This window comes from Caenorhabditis elegans, chromosome III, assembly GCF_000002985.6.
Source record: "Caenorhabditis elegans chromosome III".
Classification (NCBI taxonomy): domain Eukaryota; kingdom Metazoa; phylum Nematoda; class Chromadorea; order Rhabditida; family Rhabditidae; genus Caenorhabditis; species Caenorhabditis elegans.
The window spans coordinates 3,519,794-3,542,178 of record NC_003281.10 but is presented as its reverse complement, the minus strand read 5'-3'; the positions used below and the strand labels follow the sequence as shown (position 1 = coordinate 3,542,178).

General features: G+C 34.0%; 4 protein-coding genes and 2 non-coding genes across 6 annotated transcripts; 3 read left to right on the top strand and 3 right to left on the bottom strand.

The window, feature by feature from the left end:
• The first annotated feature begins 539 nt into the window (after window positions 1-539).
• On the top strand, window positions 540-4,537 carry ben-1 (Tubulin beta chain). The gene is made up of 5 exons (NM_065327.4): window positions 540-751; window positions 1,767-2,122; window positions 2,175-2,337; window positions 2,395-2,868; window positions 3,678-4,537. The coding sequence occupies exons 1-5, from the start codon at window positions 586-588 to the stop codon at window positions 3,851-3,853; spliced, it is 1,335 nt and encodes a 444-aa protein (NP_497728.2). The 5' UTR covers window positions 540-585; the 3' UTR covers window positions 3,854-4,537.
• C54C6.9 lies at window positions 852-1,000 on the bottom strand. The gene has a single exon (NR_052185.1). It is a non-coding gene; the product is annotated as an Unclassified non-coding RNA C54C6.9 (non-coding RNA).
• A 140-nt stretch (window positions 4,538-4,677) lies between the features above and the next one.
• Window positions 4,678-7,523, top strand: cfap-20 (Cilia- and flagella-associated protein 20). The gene is made up of 4 exons (NM_181977.3): window positions 4,678-4,793; window positions 5,841-6,101; window positions 6,152-6,271; window positions 7,242-7,523. Exons 1-4 carry the CDS (start codon window positions 4,710-4,712, stop codon window positions 7,386-7,388), a joined length of 612 nt encoding a protein of 203 aa, NP_871706.1. The 5' UTR covers window positions 4,678-4,709; the 3' UTR covers window positions 7,389-7,523.
• Window positions 7,524-8,738: 1,215 nt separating this feature from the next.
• On the bottom strand, window positions 8,739-8,888 carry C54C6.8. The gene has a single exon (NR_052184.1). It is a non-coding gene; the product is annotated as an Unclassified non-coding RNA C54C6.8 (non-coding RNA).
• Window positions 8,889-12,384: 3,496 nt separating this feature from the next.
• Window positions 12,385-21,046, top strand: pitp-1 (DDHD domain-containing protein). The gene is made up of 13 exons (NM_065325.5): window positions 12,385-12,529; window positions 14,334-14,466; window positions 15,570-16,060; window positions 16,626-16,875; window positions 16,924-17,047; window positions 17,093-17,486; window positions 18,144-18,353; window positions 18,487-18,583; window positions 18,631-18,754; window positions 18,805-19,126; window positions 19,451-20,168; window positions 20,224-20,317; window positions 20,609-21,046. Exons 1-13 carry the CDS (start codon window positions 12,452-12,454, stop codon window positions 20,676-20,678), a joined length of 3,105 nt encoding a protein of 1,034 aa, NP_497726.2. The 5' UTR covers window positions 12,385-12,451; the 3' UTR covers window positions 20,679-21,046.
• rpl-37.2 (Large ribosomal subunit protein eL37) lies at window positions 13,262-13,537 on the bottom strand (the record flags this gene model as incomplete). Its single annotated transcript, NM_065326.6, has 1 exon — window positions 13,262-13,537. The coding sequence occupies one exon, from the start codon at window positions 13,535-13,537 to the stop codon at window positions 13,262-13,264; it is 276 nt and encodes a 91-aa protein (NP_497727.1).
• Window positions 21,047-22,385: the final 1,339 nt, after the last annotated feature.

Sequence of the window (22,385 nt, the reverse complement as noted above, 5' to 3'; positions counted from 1 at the left end):
GGAAGAGCGCGTCCCCTGACCTTCTTCAGTATTCCTATCCTCCTATTTCATAATTCTAGCTGTAAAATTTCGGGATTTATGGGCCCTATTTCTCGGAAGACTTAAGTGGTGCCAGGCTGTCTCATTGCAGTTTGGTCTACAAAAAATGCGGGAATTTTCGCCCGAAATGCAAAATCAGTTGAGAACTATGCCTCTCGTCTCCCGCATTTTTTGTAGATCTACGTAGATCAAACCAAAATGAGACACTCTGACACCATGTGAAGATTGGTCATTGTTTTGTCCCCCGTCCTTGTAAAAGTAATTTAGCCGCGCGGCGGTGTCACCGCGACCCCATGGCCATCTGCCAATTTTGGCCCCTGGCTAGTTCAAACGAAGAGAAGGACGGAGCTCCCAATTTCCAATCGCTTTTTTCCCTTTTTGTTTCACATTCTCACTCGTTGTTTGCGAGTTTAAAATTTAAAATTCAACGAATTTTACCTTTTTGTTTCCCCTCTACGTGACCCTTCTCGTTTTGCACTCCGGTTACAAAATATTCAATATTCAATATTTCAGTTCTCATATAACTTCAAAAAGAACTTGGAAAAAATGAGAGAAATTGTTCACGTTCAAGCCGGACAATGTGGTAATCAAATCGGAGCCAAGTTCTGGGAAGTGATATCCGATGAGCATGGGATCCAGCCTGATGGAACTTATAAGGGAGAAAGTGATTTGCAGTTGGAAAGAATCAATGTCTACTATAATGAGGCTAATGGTGAGAAATTTAGCTTTTTTATTCGATTTTCAGATTCTGTTTGAATATAATAAAGCAAAATGTTCCGAAATTTTCTTTAACTTCCAATTTTCAATATTTATTGCTCAATCGCAAAATTTGTTCGAGTGTTGCGCAATAAATACGGTGCCCGGTCTCGACACGACTTTTGTTGACAACGAAAGGTCGTGCGCCTTTAAAGGATACTGTAGCTTCAAACTTTTGTGGCAGCGGGCTTTGCATTAGTTTTCATAGTTTTTTGATTGATAAATGTGTACTTATGTATTTTTTTATTAAAAACTCAAATATTTATTACACATTTTAACAAATTAATTCTGCAAATTATGAGAATGAACGGAAGATATATTGCCAGAGACACTATTACCGGTACAGAGAGTGTAGATAGTTAGAGAGTGACAGACATACGGGAACCTATGGGGCGGGGCGCGCGGAAGAGAAGATTTGTGTCGATTTACGAAATGATGACAACGAGGAAAATTTCGTAAATCGACACAAATCGTCTCTTCCGCGCGCCCCGCCCCATTGGGTCCCGGATGTCTGTCACTCTCTAACTATATACACTCTCTGTACCGGTATTACGAACGTAGGAATCGTGGTATTTTGAGAGACAAAACCACCGGCGTATACTAGTTTCTTGCACACTTTTTCGGTTGAATTAGGATTTTAGTTAGTCAAACAAAAGCTCAAAGACAGCTTTCTGAAATTCACGTTTACAAATTCACGAATAGTTATTTTTATAGACCCATTCTGATGAAATTTCAGTATATCTGTTTCTCCCATTTTTCGATTCTATAAACGTGTGGTGTCTCTTGCGCATTCGCGCTCTATAGCAACCAATTTTTTTCAATTTTTATTTTTTCTTTCCAAAGATAAATCTTCGATTAAGACCTCATTTTTGTTGGGTTTTAAAAAAAAAATTTTTTAAATTAATTTAAAATTTAAAATTTAATTCTCTCAATGTGAATTACCAAAATTCACTAATTGTTACCATTTTCAGGCGGCAAATATGTCCCACGCGCTGTTCTCGTCGATCTTGAGCCAGGAACCATGGATTCTGTCCGCTCTGGACCATTCGGCCAGCTGTTCCGTCCAGATAACTTTGTGTTCGGACAATCCGGAGCCGGAAACAACTGGGCCAAGGGTCACTACACCGAAGGAGCCGAACTTGTCGATAATGTGCTCGACGTAGTTCGAAAAGAGGCTGAAGGATGTGATTGTCTTCAAGGATTCCAGTTGACTCATTCACTTGGAGGAGGAACTGGATCTGGAATGGGAACTCTTCTCATTTCGAAAATCCGTGAAGAGTATCCAGATAGAATTATGAGTTCTTTCTCGGTTGTTCCGTCGCCAAAGGTTGGATTAATTGAATTTAATGAATATTTTAAAACTAATAATTAAAATTCAGGTCTCGGACACAGTCGTCGAGCCATACAACGCTACTCTTTCTGTCCACCAGCTCGTTGAAAATACCGATGAGACTTTCTGCATTGACAACGAGGCTCTTTATGATATCTGCTTCAGAACCCTCAAGCTTTCAAATCCAACTTATGGAGATCTCAATCATCTTGGTAAGATTTTCTTTTATTTTTTATTATTTTTTCTATTTTAACTTTCAATTATTTCAGTTTCCGTTACAATGTCCGGAGTCACCACGTGCCTCCGCTTCCCAGGACAACTCAATGCTGATCTCCGCAAACTTGCAGTCAACATGGTTCCATTCCCACGTCTTCACTTCTTTATGCCAGGATTTGCTCCATTGTCAGCTAAAGGAGCACAAGCGTACCGTGCACTTACGGTCGCCGAGCTTACCCAGCAGATGTTTGACGCCAAGAATATGATGGCTGCCTGTGATCCGAGACACGGACGTTACCTGACTGTAGCTGCAATGTTCCGTGGACGTATGTCAATGAGAGAAGTCGATGATCAAATGATGAATGTGCAGAATAAGAACTCTTCGTATTTTGTTGAATGGATTCCGAATAATGTGAAGACTGCGGTCTGTGATATTCCACCACGTGGGCTCAAGATGTCGGCCACTTTTATTGGAAACTCGACAGCTATTCAGGAGTTGTTCAAGAGAATCTCTGAACAATTTACAGGTACTATTATGGAGACGCGGAAAAGTTCATTTTATTGCGGATTCGAAAGCGAAAACGCGAAAAAATTATCGACTTTTCAGAAAATCAAAAAATTTAAAAAAATTAAAATGTTTATTATATTTTGTATCCAAAAATTACAAAAATTCTCATTAAAGGCTTTTTGAAAATTAAATATTGAAAAAAGTTGCTGGAAACGTGCTCCACCGCCAATTTACAACGCTCCGCCCTAATCAGTTGGGTCTCGTTAGGTATTTGGAGGCGAAATTGTGAATCCAAATGTTTTACCAAATTTCAGCCATTTTTCGTCTTTTTTGTGATTTTTTTCCGTTTAAAAAAAAATTTCGTGTCAAAACGATTTTTTCACCAATTTCGACATAATTTTTTCAACGAACAGCATCACAAAAATGAATAAAATCGGCAAAAAAATTCAAAAAACCTTTTAATTTTCAGTTGTTTTTTTATTGAAAATTGGCGAAACTAATTGAAACATTCTAAATTTACGGTATTAAATATCCAACATGTCGGATTTTATAGCGAAAATTATCGATTTTTCAGAACATAAAAAAAAACGAGAAAAATTTCAATATTTTATCGAATTTGGTATATTTTAAATTTAAAAAAATCATAATTTTTCTCAATTTTATGAAATTTTCAGCAATTTTTTGGTTAAAGTTTGGTAAATTTGGGTTAAAAACATGAATTTAGGCGAAATTCGAAAAAGAATTTCCAATTATCGAAAAATCTAAAAAAAAAAAAAATTTTCTATATTTTTTTTTCATAATTTTCCCCTAACTCTGTCCAAATTTCAGCAATGTTCCGCCGCAAGGCTTTCCTCCATTGGTATACTGGCGAAGGAATGGACGAGATGGAATTCACTGAAGCTGAGAGTAATATGAACGATCTTGTCTCAGAATACCAGCAATACCAGGAAGCAACTGCAGAGGAAGATGGAGAACTTGATGGAACTGATGGAGATGCTGAATAGAATAGAAAACTATGATTTGAACAATTATTTATGAAAAAAAAACTTGAAATTTCTAAAATTTGTATCGCCTGCTTCCTGCCATAATTTGTTCTTTTTTTAACTTCAAATCTCCCTTATTTCTATCGTTATTGCCAGAAATGTTCGGTACATTTACAAAATTTCCCAAAGTATTTCCCAGAAATTTAGAGGGAAAAATATTTAATTTTCGGTTTTCCGGAAGATCAAAAAATCGAAAAAAAAAATTATTTATAATTTTTTCGATTTAGTTTCAAAAAAACTGCCCAAAATCGATTTTTAAGCAAATTTTTTGGCTTTTTTGCACAATAAATCGAAAAACGAAAATTTATATTTTTAGATTTACCGAAAAGTCGACAAATGTTCAGAACATTAACAAAAATTCTTTTTTTTTAAATCAAATTGCTGAAATTTGATTTGTGAGCAACTTTTCGAAACTTAGATGAAAATTAATTTCAAAAATAATTACAAATGTTTCATTTAAAATTTAAATTTTGCCAATGTACCGCTCATCTCTGAGCTATATTTTCTCTCCAACTTCTGTGAGCTTTTCCGCACATTCCAATTTCCCTGATATATATAATAATATAATTTGTCTAGTAAACGATAAAACTCATGGCCTATATTATATGTGAGAGTGTCTAGAGAAAATATATATAGTTGATGGCTTCTTTGCATTACTTTTTCTGTCTGTCGTCGACATGACAACCAATGTCCCCCCGGCTCCAGTTTCTCTGAGCCATTTCACGCCACACTGAACTCTGAGCCAGAGCCCCTCTCCGGCACCCGAAAAAGCTCATTTCTTTCGATTTGCAGTACCAGCCAGCAGCAACAGGTGAAAATGTTTCATAACACGTTCCAAAGTGGATTGCTCTCTGTTCTCTACAGTATTGGAAGTAAACCTCTGCAGATTTGGGATACACAGGTTTATATCTTTTTTTTGAAATTTAAATTTTTGGAAAGTTAGAAAAAAAAACTCTGCAAAAAAATGTTTAAAAACTCGAAAAATGATCAGATTTTTCCAATTTTCTTTTAAAAAGTTTAAAAATTTTTTCTTATCAGCATTAATCAAATATCAAATGATTAATTAATCAAAGTTTTGTATTTTTCCGATTTTCAAAAAAAATCGATTTCTCTGTTTAATAATATGAATTTGTCTGAAAAAAATTCCAAAATTCGAAAAAAAAAATTAAACTTTTCAAAAATTCGAGAAAAAACTATTATTTCTTGATTTTTTAAAATAGATTTTTGAAAAAAATACACATTTTTCGAGAAAATACAAAAAACAGTTTTTTAAATTGTGGTGTAAGCGCGCTCCACGGCCAATTAAAAAGGCTCCGCCCCAAACAATTGGGTCTTGTTAGGTATTGGCGGCAAAACTGTAGATTCAAATATTTTCTATTATTTTCTCGTTTTTAAAAAAATAATTTTTGTGAAAATCGAATTTTTTCCATCAATTTCGACATGAAAACTATTTTCAAAAAACGAAAAATTTTAGAAAATCGGTAAAAATAATTTAAAGTAAATTTGCCGCCTAATACCTAACGAGACCCATGATTCGGGGGCGGAGCGTTTTATTTTGGCCGTGGAGCGCGCTTGCACCTCCATTTCAAAAATAGCCTTTTTTCAAGTTTAATTGTTTTTTTTAATTTTCAGACAAATTCATATTAGTAAAAAAATAATTTAAAAAATTGATTTTTCAGTTTTTGTCGATTTTTTTTTTGAAAATTAGTAGAAAGACAAAATTTAAATAATTATTGAGAAAAAACTGTTCTCTGAAAAAAAAACGACTTTTTTTTGAATTTGTTTTTAATTTGGAAAAAAAAATTGAAAAAAATTTACAAAAAATTGGTGGCAAAATCTGACTATTTTTCGAGTTTTTTCTTTTTTTTGGAAATTCGGGTTTTTGGGCTCGTTTTAAATAATTTTCAGAATAAAACGAAATTTTCGCGCCAAAATATCCAAATTTCAGATCAAAAATGGACATGTAAAACGAATAACTGACGAAGAAATTCAATCTCTTGTTCTTGAAATAATGGGAAATAATATCAGTACAGCATTCATCAGTTGCCCAGTTGATCCAGATAAAACCCTCGGAATAAAACTTCCATTTTTCGTGATGGTCGTGAAAAATATGAATAAATATTTCTCGTTTGAAGTTCAAATTATTGATGATAAGAAGATCAAGAGAAGATTCCGTGCGTCAAATTATCAATCAGCGACAAGAGTTAAAGTTAGAAAAATTTTCACTGAAAAATTATCTAAATTTCTTTTTTTTTTCAGCCATTTATTTGTACAATGCCAATGAGAATGGATGAAGGATGGAATCAAATTCAATTTAATCTCAGTGATTTTGTGAAGCGTGCATATGGAACAAATTACGTCGAGACTTTGAGAATTCAAGTGAGAAATTAATTGTAGACAGTTTAATAAAATTTTTAAAAATTTGCAAAAAAAAAATTAAAAACTCGAAAAACAGTCAGATTTTGTCACATTTAGCCAAGATTTTTCCAATTTTTTTGTGAAATTTTCAAAAAATTAAATATTACGGTTAAAAATTGATAATTTTTAAAAAAATTAGTTTTTTTTTTAATTTTGCATTTGTCAAATTTTCAGTGAGTTTACCGCAAAACGTTCAGTTATTACGAGACCACAAAATTTTGAAAATGCGTCTCTTGCAACATATTTGACGCGCAAAATATCTCGTAGCAAAAACTACAGTAATCCTTCAAGTGACTACTGTAGCACTTAAAGGATTACTGTAATTTTCGGTACGAGATATTTTGCGCGTCAAATACAGTGTGTAATACGCATTCTCAGGATTTTTTATTCCCGTAATGAGCGGAAGATTATCGATTTTTAAGCCACACAAAAAAAAACTGAAAATTGAAAAAAACGACATTCAAATTCAATATCCTTTTCAAAAATGAGCAAAAACCTAACACAAAAGATTTTTTGCAGGAAAAATAATAAAAAATGCTCAGAAAATTCACCCAAAAATTTTTTTTTCAAATTTTGTTCATTTTATTAAAAAAAAACATAAGAAAACGTATCAGTTGAAAAATGAACAAAATTTCAAAATAATTCACCAAAAATTGATTTTTTTTGTCAGAAAAATCATTTAAAAAATCTGCAGAAAATTAGCCCTAAAATTAAATTTTTTTTTCTAAAAAGTTGAAAAATTACCAAAATTTCACAATATTTCACATCGGAAAATTCTCCAGATTAAAAAAAAATTGTCTTTTTCCAACACATAAAGGGTTTTATTTATATATTTAATTTGTATTTTTCCGCATTTTTTAAACATTTTGTGCAAAAATCTCCACTAGCCCTTTAATAATTGAAAAATCGATTTTTAAAAAATTAATTTCAGATTCACGCAAACTGCCGTATTCGTCGTGTCTACTTTGCCGATCGTCTGTACACTGAAGATGAATTGCCAGCTGAATTCAAGTTATATCTGCCGATTCGTGGACAACTATCAACACAATCACCTGCATTCGCAATGACTTCTGAATAATTTTAATTTTATTAAGATCTCTCTTTCTTTTTTCGATTCTCCTGATATATTAATATTCTCACATATTTCTTTTATTTTACTTTTGTAACCATGTGATTTTCGTTTTCAGAAAATAAATAAAATATTTTTCGAAAAAAAAAGACGAATTCGACAATTTACCACCTGTCCCAATCCCTCATTTATGTCTGTATGGAGTGCCAGCAATTTTCGAAACAAAAACTAGTTTGAATTTCGATTTTTCACCAATGGAACTTTTTTTTTGAGAAAATTGTGAGAAAATTGGCGCCAGAAACCACTAATTTTCAGATGTTTCCTATAAATCACGGATTTTTTTTCTCAAAAACAATTTTTTTGCGAAACCTACCATACCCCACATTTAAAGGCGCATGCACCTTTCACTTGTGAAATTTAATTAGGGATGCGCCTTTACGTTCGGGGTACGGTATTTTTACGATTTTATCGATTTTTCAAAGCGTTTTTGTTATTAAGATTCGTGAAACGCGCGACGCGAAATTTTTTGAGATTTTTAGCAAAAAAATACTGTACACGGGGTCTCGACACGCTCACATTTTGCTAAATGCGAAAAGTTGTGCGCCTTTAAAGATTACTGTAATTTCAAAGTTTCGTTTATCCGAAATTTTCAAACTTCATCGATTTTTAACTTGCGTGTTTTTATTATAATTTTTAAAAAAAAGTATGTTTTTAATAAAACACGATTAAAAAATCAATGAAAATTGAGACAAATAGTTTTGAATTAGAGTACTCTTTATATAAAAATAAACTTTCAGAATTTTTAAAGAAAAATCGAAAAATAATTTTTTTTCTCGATAAATCGACAGAAAATTACTTTTTTTCCTGTATCCCTTTTTTATTTATGGAGCATCGAAACAAGGTTCAATTCTAAAAAAAATGTTATCCGCTCCAATCCATCCTTCCATTTTTTATCCACCGATTTTCCCAGCTTCATCTTTTGGTCTAAATAAAAATTCCTTATATTTTGTTTCTGTTGGTGCTTTCTGGATTACGACCGATGATTGCCGTGCAAGACGCGGCCGAGCAGAAAAAAGAAGAGAAAAAAAAACGAAAAGAATTCGTATCTCGATGAGCGGTTTTTGATGTCTGATAACGCTTGCGCAATTTTATGATTTCTTTTTCTCTTTTTCTCGGCTTTTTTCTGCTTTTTCTTTTAGTTTTCTCCCTCCCATCAAATGCAATGCTCATAAAATATTCCAAAACGTCAAAAGACATTGAGAACATCTGGGAAAATGTAAAAATTCAAGGTTTCAGCTGTTTTTTCTCCAATATTACTTTGAAAAAAATTCGTTTTTTGCACTTCATTATCAGCGGTTATCGAAATTGCTCAAAAATTTTCTCAAAATTCCCAGAAATCGGTTCAAAAACATTTTAAAAGGATGGCGAAGAAGTCACCCCCCGAATGACACTCTTCAATTCAATTTTTTGGCTCGCAGTAGTGTCATGTGAGCTGTTTGGTGACTAGAAAATGCTCTTTCTTTGTTTTTTGAACTTTTTTTGGATTCCAATGCCAAACGTTTCAAGGTCTCCGGGGAGTTAATGATGTCCACTTTAGTATTTACACCATGCAGGTTTTAGTAGGCACGCGTGTAGGTGTAATGTAGGCATATAGGTATTTTAGGTCTAGTTTATGATAGAACATAGTAATTGACCAGGTTTTTTTCGAGTTTTCTTTTTCAAAAATTTCAGATTTTTTGGAAAAAATAAAATTTCCAAAAATCATCATAAAAACTAACTAAAAAAGCTCGAAAATACAAAATTTCAGGCAATTATTTCTATCGAAAATTACTGAAACAAGTTCATATCAACGGCAAATCGGAAATATTCCGATTTACCGATTTGCCGGAAATTTTCATTTTCGGCAAATTGTCGTTTTTCCGGTATATTCGGCAAATAGGCAACTTGCGATTTGCCGGAAATTTCCATTCCGGCAATTCGCCGAATTGCCGACCTGCCGGAAATTTCAATTCCGGCAGTTTGCCGATTTGCCGACTTGCCGACTTGCCGGAATTTTCGATTCCGGTAATTTGTCGATTTGCCGGAAAATTCAATTCCGGTAATTTGCCGGTTTGCCGATTTACCGGAAATTTTTAGTTCCGACAAATTGCCGATTTGCCCATTTGCCAATTTGCCCATTTGCCGGAAAAAATTGTTTGCAGTCCACCCCTGCTTTATGTACAACTCTGATTCCCTACCATCTAGCCAAAATGATTGAGAAGAAATTGACAATATTTTTCAGTAGGGCGCCAACTTTCTAAAGAGAGCAATTTGAACTTCAGCGGTTCCCAAAACTTGATCTTCAGAACAAAGTTTGCGCTAAAAGAAGTACACTTGTAGACGATCCCTGTTCTACAAAGAAACCCAAAAAAAAGCAAAAAATTACAGAATATCTTTGGTTTCTTCTTGCTCCAGCGCCTCCTCCTCCCACAAAATCCCTAATAGCTAATGAGGTCTTGACACGGCTGAGTGAGAAGAGATAGAGGAGGGAGAAACGAGAGAGTACATGACGTGTAGAGTACGCAGACATACATACGCGCCATCCCTCCTTTACTGCCGTTGGGTCATATCGACTGAATGGGAGATGCGCGGAAGACAGAGACACAGACGAATAAGCGAGAAGAAGTCTCCTCCCTCCCTGACTGACTGACACACACACACACACACATCGCCACGTTCAGAGTTTTTGAGCTTTTAAGCTGTTTCAGACATTTTCAGATTTCTATTGAATTGCTCATTGCTACGAAATCTGAGACCACCTTAACATTTAAGAGCTCCGATTTCATTTTGAGCCAACAAGTTCGGTTTGTTAGTTTACAAGCTTAGACTACGTAGAACATAATCCGCTTGCTGAGCAATTACGAGGAGGTCTTGAGATGAAGCTCAAAATTTTCTAGTTTAGAAGCGCTGTCCTAGATAAGACGTTATGATCCTTCATTTTTGAAATCTGAAAAAAAAAATTATTTTTATTTTCCGCAAAATTCGGTGGCCGTGGAAATAGGAAACTCGGCCACTTTTAGAGATTTTAGAGATTAATCGATGGCCGAGTTTCTGCATTTTCTAGGCCATGCTTGAAAAGTCGAGTATATTATAGTTATCCATAAAAAACATAAAAAACACTGAATCTAAATAAATGAATATTTTAACAAATCCACCACCCACCACCTACACTCCTATCAAGTTTCAATTATAATTTTCGTGCACTATTTTTTTTTAGCAAAACGTCATTCTACTTCCGTTTGTACTTTTTTGAGAAACTGCCCATTTTACAAGCATGAGGAAACCTGTAATTATAGTAACAAGGTTTTGAAATGTTTTTGGAATTTTTGGTTTTTTAGTCTGTCGGTTTTTAGAAAAACTTTTGTGGCGAGTGAAAGGCCCTATTTTTGAAAATCTATAGATTTTGGGACCTTGAAAAGAATTCTAGAAAACTAGTATCAGGGTTTGAATAGAACTAGTTACCTTTAGCAATATTTCAAATAAAACCTTTATATATCGGTTAGAAATAATTGAATCAAAAAATTGTCAACTAACAAATTATTTATCATATCTTTATCTACTTTTATGTAGTGGAATATTTTTCAATACCTGCAGAACTAACAGAATATGAACTGACAAAGTTAAACATATTTTTTTACGGAAAGTTTTTGAGTTTCAAACAACCTGAATTTGCATGCGAACATTGTATTTTTTGTAATCTCACTTTCAGAGATTGCTACAAATTTTTTTCGTGATTCATAATCTCTAAAATCTGTAATTTTCGCGATCAAACACCATTTGAAAATGTTTTTCTTTTGCCAATTTGCTGTATTTTTGATCTCCACTTTTTTTTCTTGTTATTGTAAGGCAACATGTAAATTGTATTCTTAAAAAAAGGAATTTCTAGAGAAAATTAAAGGCACTCCACTTTTTTTTTCTATTGTGACGGGCATTTTCTGAAAACTGACAGATCTATTTCGTGAAAAACTTTTTTGAAAAACAAAAAATAGAAAAAATATAGATTTTAATAATAAAAAAATACCAAGTTTTTACGAATAGTATCATAGGAAGAACAATTTTTTCAATTTAATAAAATCAATGCACCATGTATAACAATTTTTCTGCCTGGGCTGCCTTTTTTGTTGGAATTTTGAGCAAGATTTTATATTTTTGCGCCAATTTATTTTTCGTTTTTTGAGAAATTTTTAGATTTTTCAGACGCAAGGAAACATTTAAAAATAATTTTTAAAGTAAATATTTGATAAATCAGGCCATTTTAAAAGTTTCAGCAAATTTTTTTAGGGTTATCAAGTTTTCCGAAAATGTCAAAACTTGGTCATTCATTTGCGCGGGAATTCAAAAATAATTCGACCCTTTTTTTTAACATTTTAAAAATTTATAAAAAAATTAGAAACACCATAATTTTTTAAAAGATGTTTTCAAACCCTACAATGTCTGATTGTAAACAATTAAAATATAATTAAAACAGAAAAACAAAAAATAAAAAATGTTTTTTTGATAAACGACTTCCAAAAATTTTGACTCAAAATTCAAAAACTTTTCCAAAAATTTTGCAACATTTTCATAATGACATTTGGACATTTTTGCACCACAGGAATGATTTTTAATCATTTTCCCATTGTCCAATCACTTTTAAAAACTAGTCTTCTTATCATTTTTCTGCAATTTTTCTCTTTCAACCAAATAAACATTGTCTCAACTTCTCCCCCCTATTCAATGTCATTATCACTTTCACTTTTAATCATTGAGTTTCATTATTTTATTGTTTCCTAAAAGAGTGCAAATTTTTCCATTTTTTTCTGTTCTGACAGCTAAAACGTTTCCCCTTTCAATTTCTCTTCTCCCAGGTTTCATGCACTTTTGGCCCGTGGCACCGCCCCATTTTCCGTTGTCTATCTCTCCTTTTCTCTCGCCCTGTCATCATTAAACAACGTCACCACGCTGAAATTCTTTTTTTCCTGCTTTCAGCTCTAAAAAATGTGCCGACGCCGAATAGTGTGCTGACCTGGGTTGTCGAGTCGAAAAAGAAGAGGATGCTGATCAAAGAATACCGTATCCTGTTACCGATGACGGTACAGGAGTACCGCATCGCTCAGTTGTATATGATACAGGTAAGAGTAAATTTTCAGTGAAAAATATTTTTTATGACATTTTTTTCGATTTATATTTCCGCCAAACTCAGAAAAATCCGAACAACTCTGAATTTATTTTAAATTTTTTTTGAAAATTTAAGTTAAAAATTAAAAAAAAACAAATTTCAGACATTTTTTTTTGAATTTTTTAAAAATTGATTTGTTTTAATTTGGAAAAATCTGAATATTTTTTCTTGGAAATGTGACATATTTCCCAAATTTTAAAAGTTCTGAAAGTATATTAAAACAATTTTATATTTAAAATAAATGTTTTGAAAAAATTAATATTTCCTTCAACTTCTGAAAATTGTCAAATTTGTGATTTCTTTTGGAATTGTTTAAAATTTGTATTTTCACAAAATTTCAAAAATTACCCGATTTTTTAAAGACTTTGACATATATATTTTTGAAAAACCTGAAAGTTGGCCCCTTTTTCAACATTTTTTTCTCAACATATTTTTGTCGAAAACTAGAAATTCTGAAAAAAACGAAAAAATCATTTTTAGACCTGCTTTTGAATTTTTTGGAAAATGTTCTAAAAATTTTGAAAAAAATGAATATTTTCGGCAACTTCTGAAAACTCAAAAATGCTTTCTATCGCAAAAAAATTAAAAATTAAAATTTGGCCAAATTTTGAAATTTTTCTGATTTATTTGTTAATTTTTTTTTTGGAACGTAGACAGTTTATTGTCAACAATTAACAGCAAAAAATTAGTTGGTTGGTTGAGCGCGTGGCTTTGGAGTTGTTCCGCGGAATCCGTTTCTGAAGCGAGCGTTGACGTCTCTCAGATGACGGGTGCGGCCGGTTCCGGTGGTGCGTCTGCGGATGGACTTGGCTCCCCAGTTGTAGGTTCTCTTCTTGGCATCTTGATATCCGCAGGAAGCGCAACGCTTCTTCTGGATATGGAACGATGACTTTCCGCAACGCTTGCAAAGCGTGTGAGACTTAACGTGCTTCTTTCCGAAAGCTTGAGTACCCTTAGTCATCTCAAACTGGGTAATTTGTATTACTGTGAAAATTTGGAAATTCAGAAAAATATTTATATATCATTTAAGTTTTAATTTAGAAAAACCTTTTTTTTGTCAAATTTTGACCAAAAAATATATATTTTTAGTTCCTTTTTTCGCAAAATTCCAAAAATCAAAACTCAAAACATTACAAATGTTCAACTTTCCCAAACTGATCTTTTTCGAGTCTGAACTCTAAACCAATTGTGTGCTCAATTGTGCTCTGTGACCTTGTCATTGAGACCTCTAGTTTCCACCCAAAAAAAAACGCAAAATGTTTGTTCAATCGGAAAGTTGACATTTTGTCTTTCACATGAAGCTTCACTGGGAGTTACTAAAGCCAGTAGTTGACCTCCTAATTGATGTGACGCTTGAAATGGCAACAAATTGTTGACGACAAAGTGGCCCTAAAATGAGAGAAAAAGAAAAAAGGAAAAAGCTTTTAAAAAGTCTTGAAGGAGCAAGAAATGGGAGAAGCCATGTGTGAAATTACATGGTGCATCGATGAGGAAACATAATTTTGGGGAAAACAAAATATTTTTGAATTAGGAAGAGTTAGTTGATAAATTATTTTTTAAAAATTTTTATATGTAGGAAAATTAAAGTTTCTGGAAACATTTTTTTGCGTAAAAGTTCAATTTTTTGTAATCAAGTCTCGAGGTATTAAAGCTTGAAAAAAAGCCTATTAATTGCATTAAACGAGTTCAAAACGCTCTGTTTTCACAGTTTTCTACATATTATTGTCAGAAATTTCATCTATGCATATTTTTTGCAGAAAAAAAGTCGTCTGGATTCTCACGGTCAAGATTCAGGAGTAGAGATCATTAGCAACAAGCCGTATACAGATGGACCCGGTGGCAGTGGACAGTATACATTTAAGATCTATCATATTGGAAGTAGAATTCCCGGTTTGTTCACATTATTTGAATTGCAAAATAGTGGGGAAGGAAGTGTTTTTTTTCTTTTTTGATGAGAGAATATGAGATTTTTTTTGCTCTGAATTATTCACAATTTACTACTCTTTTCTTTTTAAGAGAAATTGGAATCTCACGCCGCTGCTCATATCAAATTACGGGGTGAAAATGAGAGGAAGGGGTCAGAAATTGCCGGTCTTTTGATTTTTTTTCTATTAAAAAAGAAAATATTAATTTTTTAAAATTGATTTTTTATAATTTACTGCCGATCAAAGCGCGTTCAAAATTCAATTCCATTCGAAAAAAATTATTTTTAGATAATGTTTTTAAAAATAATTGGAAAATGTTTTTGACAAATTTTCATAATCTTTATGGTAACCTAGACCAAATATTCCAAATTCCAAAAAAAAATTTAATTCCTATTATTTGTATTTCTTACTTGTATTTTCTCTTTTTTGTGTATTTGTATTTTATTTTTTTGTGCATTACATTCTCTTCACGATAATTAAATCGTATTCAAATAAATAAAATAAATAAATTCCAAAAAGAAGTATTTGTATAATAGGTTTTAGACAGTTTTGAAAAAAAATTTAAATGTGAGAAAAAAGTTTTAAAAAATTTATTGAATTGTTCTAAGTTTTATTTTTATTTTTTGAATTTACTAATAGGTAGTAAGTAAGATTTCTTAGTTTTTTTTTATTTATTAATTTTCCTATAATAATTGTTTTTCTCTGTTATAAAATATGAAACTTGGTATGCCAAATTTTCAGGAATTTTTCAGCAAAAAAAAGTATTAGAGCTCGGCGATAGTTCTGGTTTTCAAGTTTTCTATACCGAAAAATCTGTTAGAATCTTAAAATGTACTAATCTTATAACATAAAATTTTGCCGATGAATTTAACCAGAAAATTTTTTTTTAATTCATTTCCGCGGGAATTTAAAACTATTTGGTCCTTCCTATTTTTTTGCAAAATTGTAAAAAAATAGTTTTTTGTTGGATTTTTTCTGTAATTTTGTGCCAAAAAAGTTCCAAGAATTTCACAAAAACACAACTCCTAAAAAATCTTCCTCCAAAACTCAATATTTCATTTTTTCCAGCCTGGATCCGAACAGTGCTCCCAACAAACGCATTAGAAGCACATGAAGAATCATGGAATGCATATCCAGTGACAAAGACACGGTATTCAACCCCAATGATGGATAGGTTCAGTCTGGAAGTTGAGACACTCTATTTCGATGATCATGGTCAACAGGAGAATGTGTTCAATTTGAACGAAAAGGACAAATCTACTCGAATAATTGATTATATGGATTTTGTGAAAGATCCCATTTCATCACATGATTATTGTGCAGAAGAAGATCCAAAGCTCTATCGTTCCGAGACAACAAATCGAGGACCATTAAATGACGATTGGGTTGCAGAACATTTGAAGAAAGGTCTACCCATTATGTGTGCGTATAAATTATGTAAAGTCGAGTTTCGATACTGGGGTATGCAGACGAGAGCCGAGAGATGGATTCATGATTTGGCACTGAGGAATACCATGATGAGAGCACATCGACAGGCGTGGGCGTGGCAGGATGAATGGGTAAGTGAGAGAAATGGACATGGCGCATCGAAACATTTTTTTTCGGTTTTTTTTGGAGGAGAACCTGATAAGTGTTTTCCGTATTACACTCAAAGTAGCCCAAAAATTCCAAATTTCAAAATGAAATAAATTCCTGGAAAATTTTTCATGGCTGTTGAAAAATAGAAAAAGCCTAATTTTAGCTTAAATTAGGACTTTTATTTTGAAATTTTGGCTCGTCATGAAATTGTTTTTTGAAAGATACCACTTGGAAATCTTGATTTTTTCCGGTATTTTTGAGGTAATAAAATTTCCCCATAATTTTAAAAAATGTTTTTTTGTCTATTATTCATACGAAAATTCTACACAGCAGGTTTTTTTATGTCCGCATAGCCAGCAAAAATTTTCAAAAGAAAAATCTCCCTACTAAAACTCCCGGCCTACTATTTTAAAAAACCGGCTTTAAACTTGCCTGCCCGCCTACGTGGTGGGCGTAGGTCATCTTGAAAGTAGATAGACTCATTCACAAAATCAACAAAATAATAATCATATTTTCATGCTCCAAACCTATGAATCATCCTTGTAGACTGGGCTCACGATGAATGACATCCGGAAACTGGAAGCGGAAGCCGCATTACATTTGAGTAAAGTGATGTCGGTGAAAGAGAACGAGGACGGACATCAGGATGAGAATGACACGGATGATGATATGGATGCAGGGGATGCTGTATCGGATGATCTTTATTTTGATTGTACCGATACATCGCCAATCCCAACTCAAAAACCATCTATCATAAGATGGAGTAGTGAACTGGAACTTGAGATTCAAGATGACAGTGAGTACCAAAATTCTGAAAAGTTTGTAAAAACTGATAAAATTTTAGATTCTCCTCCATTAACCCCGCACAATGGATCAACAGAAGTTGCTCTTCTTATCATGGTTTTTCATGGAGATTTCAGCCCGGACAACCCAGCGGATTCAAAAACAACTGACACGAATACCTTTAGGTTTTTATCTCACTCGGGTGTTTTTTAAGTTAAATACAATTTCAGTTCAACTATCGAAACATGTGTACAACGTCATTACCCACAGCTCCGTAATCGTCTGCACATTGTAAATGTGTCTTGTGGACATGAAATGACTCAAGTAGTTAGTAAACTTTCCAACATTTCTCCAAGCTTCGGACTGTTACACCCATCACTGTCACTTATGCTCCCGTCAGCTAGCCATTTGTACAATGAAGCCGTGGAAGGAACGATACGAAGAGCAAATGAGACATACAATGAATTTATTGCATCTCAACCACTGTTCAATGGAGAAGTATTTGTTGTTGGAGACTGTGTTGGGGGAATATTTCTATATGAAGCTATGACAAGGAAGTGTGATTCGATGACACTTTTGAAGAGGTTGTCATCGAATTTGTCGTCTAGGATTATTAAAGAAGATGTGAGTAGCAAGAATATAATATAGAATGTTCCTGCAGTAGTTCAATAATATTAGAGCAACATTAATAATAGCCCTGCAAAATGATGTTATTGTATGATCTCAAATTCATTTGGACAAAATAGATAGATAACGTTCCAGCCAATATTCTATTCGCTTTTGGCTTTTTGCTTGAGTTACAGCAGCTGACATTCTGCAGGACTGTATTTTCACTAAATATCAGGAATATTACAATCATTTGGTGGTTTTAAATATTTTCCCCTGGTCAATTTGTGACAGAAAAAACAAATCGCAAAGTTTCACGAAAATCCAAAGTTTTAAAGTTGTGAGTCATTTAGGAACAGACCCGCCTGATGTCAGCTGCTGTAGCTTTTTTCGGAACAGAGTTAGGTAATTTTGACATAGTCAAAAGTGTAGAAAATGTAATCGGCAACATTTTGTTGGTTGAAAATATTTTTCTAACTATCAAAGTATCTGAGTTGTATGTGTTTGAACATATCAAGCAAATCGTCGCCAAACCGAATTGGCCGACACTGTATATTAGCATGTGAGCTGAATTCAATAAGTGTTCCCGAAAAAGCCAATTTTTGCTACTGAGATCTAGTTCTCAACTGACTAATAGTAAGAGAACATATTTAAGAGCAAAGCGTTTTTTTTCAGCAATCACCTCACCAATCAATGACAGATATCACAATAACCGACACATCGTCAATATCGTCGTGTCCTCAACAACATAATCAATCGGTCCGTGATCATTCATCCCTACAGAATGGACATGCTTCCCGTCGATCTGCTCGCAACTATTCAGCACCTCCATCGGCGTCGTACGTGCGTAAGAAGATCTCGTTGGTGTCAGTTGATTCTGTCAGTGTGAGTGAACTGATTTTAGTTGTTCCCGGTTTTGCTAGCCCTGCAAGATTATTTGATTTTCTGATTTCCCGGTATTTTGATTTCCCTTCGTTACCCTAACTGTCAAACTGTCTCGAATGCCCTAGTGTTTCAGTTTGGAGCATCGAGACTCAGCTTTCAGCCAAGCACTGTTTTCCTGCTCGGATGTCCGTTGGGATTGACACTGATGCAAAGAAAACTTGATGGATCTGGTAATGGATCAAAGATAGCGCTTTAAAACATTTAGTTAACGTTTTAGAAATTGATGGTCTGGATTCTTGTCAACTCTTCAATCTATACTATCCGTTGGATCCTTGTGGAGCTAGGATAGAGCCTGTTCTAGATGGTCAGCTGTCATGTGTCCCGCCGTATAATGTTCCAAAGTGAGTTCTCCCGTGAATTGATTCATGATTTATTGATTGCTCCGTTGCAGGTACCAAAGGTATCCATTGGGAGACGGAAAATCCCAAAAGTTTGAGTCAACCATTGACGCAACCCAGATGTGGGGAAGCAAACGTATCGACAACCTTCTCTACTGCCCCAACTCAATGGTTGCTCTTCCGTCATCAGCTCTTCCGAACATTTTACACGCTTCTTATTGGGAATCTTGTGACGTCGCATCCTTCTTACTTCGGCAATTTGTTCGTGGGGAAGAGAATTCTGTATTGACAACGTTGTCATCAAGTATGAACAATATTCCTTTGAACATTGATCTTCCGACGATGCATTGGAAGCGGAAACGGACAAGGTTCAAGGTGAGTTGAAGTGGAAAAGCTAGATAGGATGCAAACTTAAATGTCTACTAAATTCTAAAAAGCTATTAGTTCAGTTTCAGTGAAAAACATTAGATCCTCTATAGAGCTTTAGCTTCTACCTTATTGAAGAGATATAGACATCTCGGACTTTTTTTTTTAAGTTTAGCCCAGGGGGTAGGCCACGAGAATAGAGGACTTGTGTCGATTTACGGAGCGTTCATCTTTATTACTCACCGTAAATCGACACAAGTTGGCTCTTCTCGCGCCCCGCCCAGGGTACTGTAACAACGGCACGCCTTGTTCTGCAATTATCTCGTCTTCCAGATCGCCAATCTCTCGGCCAACCATCGAGCCAACGACATTCTCGTCACAGCCGGAATGGACCTCACTGTCATTGCAAAATTCTGCTATGGTCCAATGGATTTGGTTGCTCTTTCCCGTGAGCCTGTATCAGTATTTGTGTACCCCCAACGTGGCGATTGGTATCTACACGGAGTATTCGACACAGACTCGCATGGGAGGCTAACCTTACAACTTGCGAAGACGCTTCCATGCGGTATTCATTCCGTCAAAATCGTGGTTCACGGGGATCGATCATACCTTGACGCTTTTGTCGCGATAGTTCCACATGGTACAAAATGTGCAGTTTTCTCTGTTGACGGTTCACTAACCGCTTCAGTCTCGGTAACCGGAAAAGACCCCAGAGTCCGTCCAGGTGCTGTGGATGTGGTGAGATATTGGCAGGAGCAGGGCTACCTGATCATTTACCTGACTGCTCGGCCCGATATGCAGCAACGAGTTGTCTCAGCATGGCTAGCCCAGCACAATTTCCCCCACGCTCTTCTATTCTTCAACAACTCCTTCTCAACAGAACCCCTGAAACAAAAATCCCTCCACCTTCGTCATATTGTCGATATGGGTGTGCATATCCACGTGGCTTATGGTAGTGGAAAAGATGTGAATGTCTACACGTCAGCTGGTGTTGATCCAGAACATGTGATCTCTGTGGCTGGATCAAGGAGGAGGAATTGCGTACAAATAGGTAGGAAAGAAGGGTTTTTTGACGGTTAAAAAAAAGGAATATAAAAATGTTTCAGAAAGCTACTCATCACACCTCGCAGCGCTGAATTCTGGACAATGTACACTAGGAAAACGAATCGAAGACGATGGGCTCACCCTTCAGTTGCACAGGTTTGTTGGGAAAAATTTAACATTTTCTAATGTAAATTAAAATTTTAAAAGGTATTTTAAAAGTTTACAGTTGAAAATGCTTTAAAAAATTTATATTTTCCAATTTTTGGAACACCTAAAACATGATAGATAAAAAAAAAGTGTTGCTGAAAAATAGCGGGAAAAAATTTAAACAATTTCAAACTTTCGACTAACTTTTGATAAACGTAAAAAAACGGAGAAAAACTTCTAATTGTACGGAAAAATAGAGGAGTACACATTCGAGTTTTTTTTTTAATATATTAATTTCAGAAACGTCCAACGAACACCATCCTTCACACCACGTGGCGGAAAATTCGAAAATGAAAAAGATCGTCGGTAGCATTTCCTGATAGTAGGCACAACTATTCCATGAAAATAGTATATTTTTCCAATTTTTTCCACAACAAAATACGGATAAAACTCTCCCACAACTCCTTCCACTCACACAACATTCCGAAATAAAATCATAAAATCAATAAATAATCGAAAATTGGCTATAATTCTCATCTCAGGTTGTCACTTTTTTCTCTCCCGAATTAAACGTTCCAATAGATTTTTCAATCTCCCAGTGTTCTCAAATTCTAGTTTTTTTCTTCCAATAATTTCCATTTTTAATTTGCTCATTTTTCTTTTGTACAACGATTATTTTTCTCCGATCCAGATCACAACGATTCGAGCTTATTCTTTCAATAAATTGGTTTTAATTTTTGAAAATCTTTTATACACAACAAAATTCTATGAAAATACAATTAAAGCTTGTTACAAAGTGTTACAAAGAATTCGATTTTATGTCATGGTGGAAAATAAGCAAAAAAACGTACATCCTCAATTTGAAGGCAAAATTGGTAGATTTTCAAAACTTTAAAAATTCCCAAATCACTTCAAAATGACTTTTTGAAATTTCTTTCAGAAAACTTGTTGCAATTTTTTAGCTCTTGGATATGGTGCAAAACGAGCAAAAAAACGTTACAAAAAAGTAGCAAAAAAAAATTTTAAAAAAATATTTGTTTTTCAGATTTTTTCAACTATTCCTCATTATGTTTGTCCCCAAACAGAATGTTTTTTTTTGTATTTACATATATTGTATACTTTTATTGTGTTCCCAACCCATCTTTACAATCACATGCCCGGCACGCTTTTCCTCTAAATATCTGTAACCGCACATTTCATTTCATTTCGGAATTCGCACATCATAAATGAAATCGAGTGTACTGACCACGTGTTTTCTCCAACTTTTTCCTATCATTTTGTACGTTTTATCAGTTTTGAAATAGTGTGCACGGTGAGGAGAGTGCGAGAGAAAAGCTACGAACATTTTTGTGGGCAGTGGCGTAAGGATTATTGAGACTCTGATTGAAGTGTGGTCTTGAAATTATAAAGTTAAGAACTTAATACTTTGTACCAAGAAATAAAATCCCAGGAATTTTTGAACCCAATGGTCAGGTTATTGAAGTTGCCAGGCCTTTTTTCCCCATTTTTTTTTTGCCATGCACATTGTAATTCCGGAGTATAATACTAGATGATCGGACAGTTCAACATGTGCATTTTTTCTGATAACAGAATTGATTATTGGCACTCTGTTTGATGACTTATTGGAATGAAATTTTGATTGTTACACTAGTTTGTGAGTGCAAGATTTTATGCAATTTATGGGAAATTGAGAGGATCTGGAAAAGACAAAAAATCTAAAAATTTTGAATGTAATTTGAATGAAATTTGAACAGCTATTATTATCATTAAAGCCCAATCTTTTAAAAATCAGTAAACAGTAGAAAAAAATCAGATTTTTGTATTTTTTTTTTTTGATTTTTCAAAAACTATTCCAAGTTTTTTGCTGTAATTTTAACATCACCATAAATTAAATTAGATAAAAATTCGAGTTCATTCTAAAAATTTTCAAACAAAAAACATTTAAAAAAAAACGAAAATCCAAGACTTTTGCTACAATTTTCTGAGTGGCCTAAAAAACGTGAAATACTCGGCCATCAATTTTCTTCCGACGGTCACGTACCACCACCAAGAGGTACTTGAACCAAAAGGTGTATCA

Excerpts from the sequence above, each read along its gene's own strand:
- cfap-20 (NM_181977.3), top strand. The coding sequence starts at position 4,710 with ATGTTTCATAACACGTTCCAAAGTGGATTGCTCTCTGTTCTCTACAGT. Across the intron at positions 4,794-5,840 it reads TGCAGATTTGGGATACACAG|ATCAAAAATGGACATGTAAA; the intron begins GTTTATATCTTT and ends TCCAAATTTCAG. Across the intron at positions 6,102-6,151 it reads AATCAGCGACAAGAGTTAAA|CCATTTATTTGTACAATGCC; the intron begins GTTAGAAAAATT and ends TTTTTTTTTCAG.
- pitp-1 (NM_065325.5), top strand. The coding sequence starts at position 12,452 with ATGCTGATCAAAGAATACCGTATCCTGTTACCGATGACGGTACAGGAG. Across the intron at positions 16,876-16,923 it reads ACTTGAGATTCAAGATGACA|ATTCTCCTCCATTAACCCCG; the intron begins GTGAGTACCAAA and ends ATAAAATTTTAG. Across the intron at positions 18,755-18,804 it reads CCGCCGTATAATGTTCCAAA|GTACCAAAGGTATCCATTGG; the intron begins GTGAGTTCTCCC and ends GCTCCGTTGCAG.
- ben-1 (NM_065327.4), top strand. The coding sequence starts at position 586 with ATGAGAGAAATTGTTCACGTTCAAGCCGGACAATGTGGTAATCAAATC. Across the intron at positions 752-1,766 it reads CTACTATAATGAGGCTAATG|GCGGCAAATATGTCCCACGC; the intron begins GTGAGAAATTTA and ends TACCATTTTCAG. Across the intron at positions 2,338-2,394 it reads TGGAGATCTCAATCATCTTG|TTTCCGTTACAATGTCCGGA; the intron begins GTAAGATTTTCT and ends CAATTATTTCAG.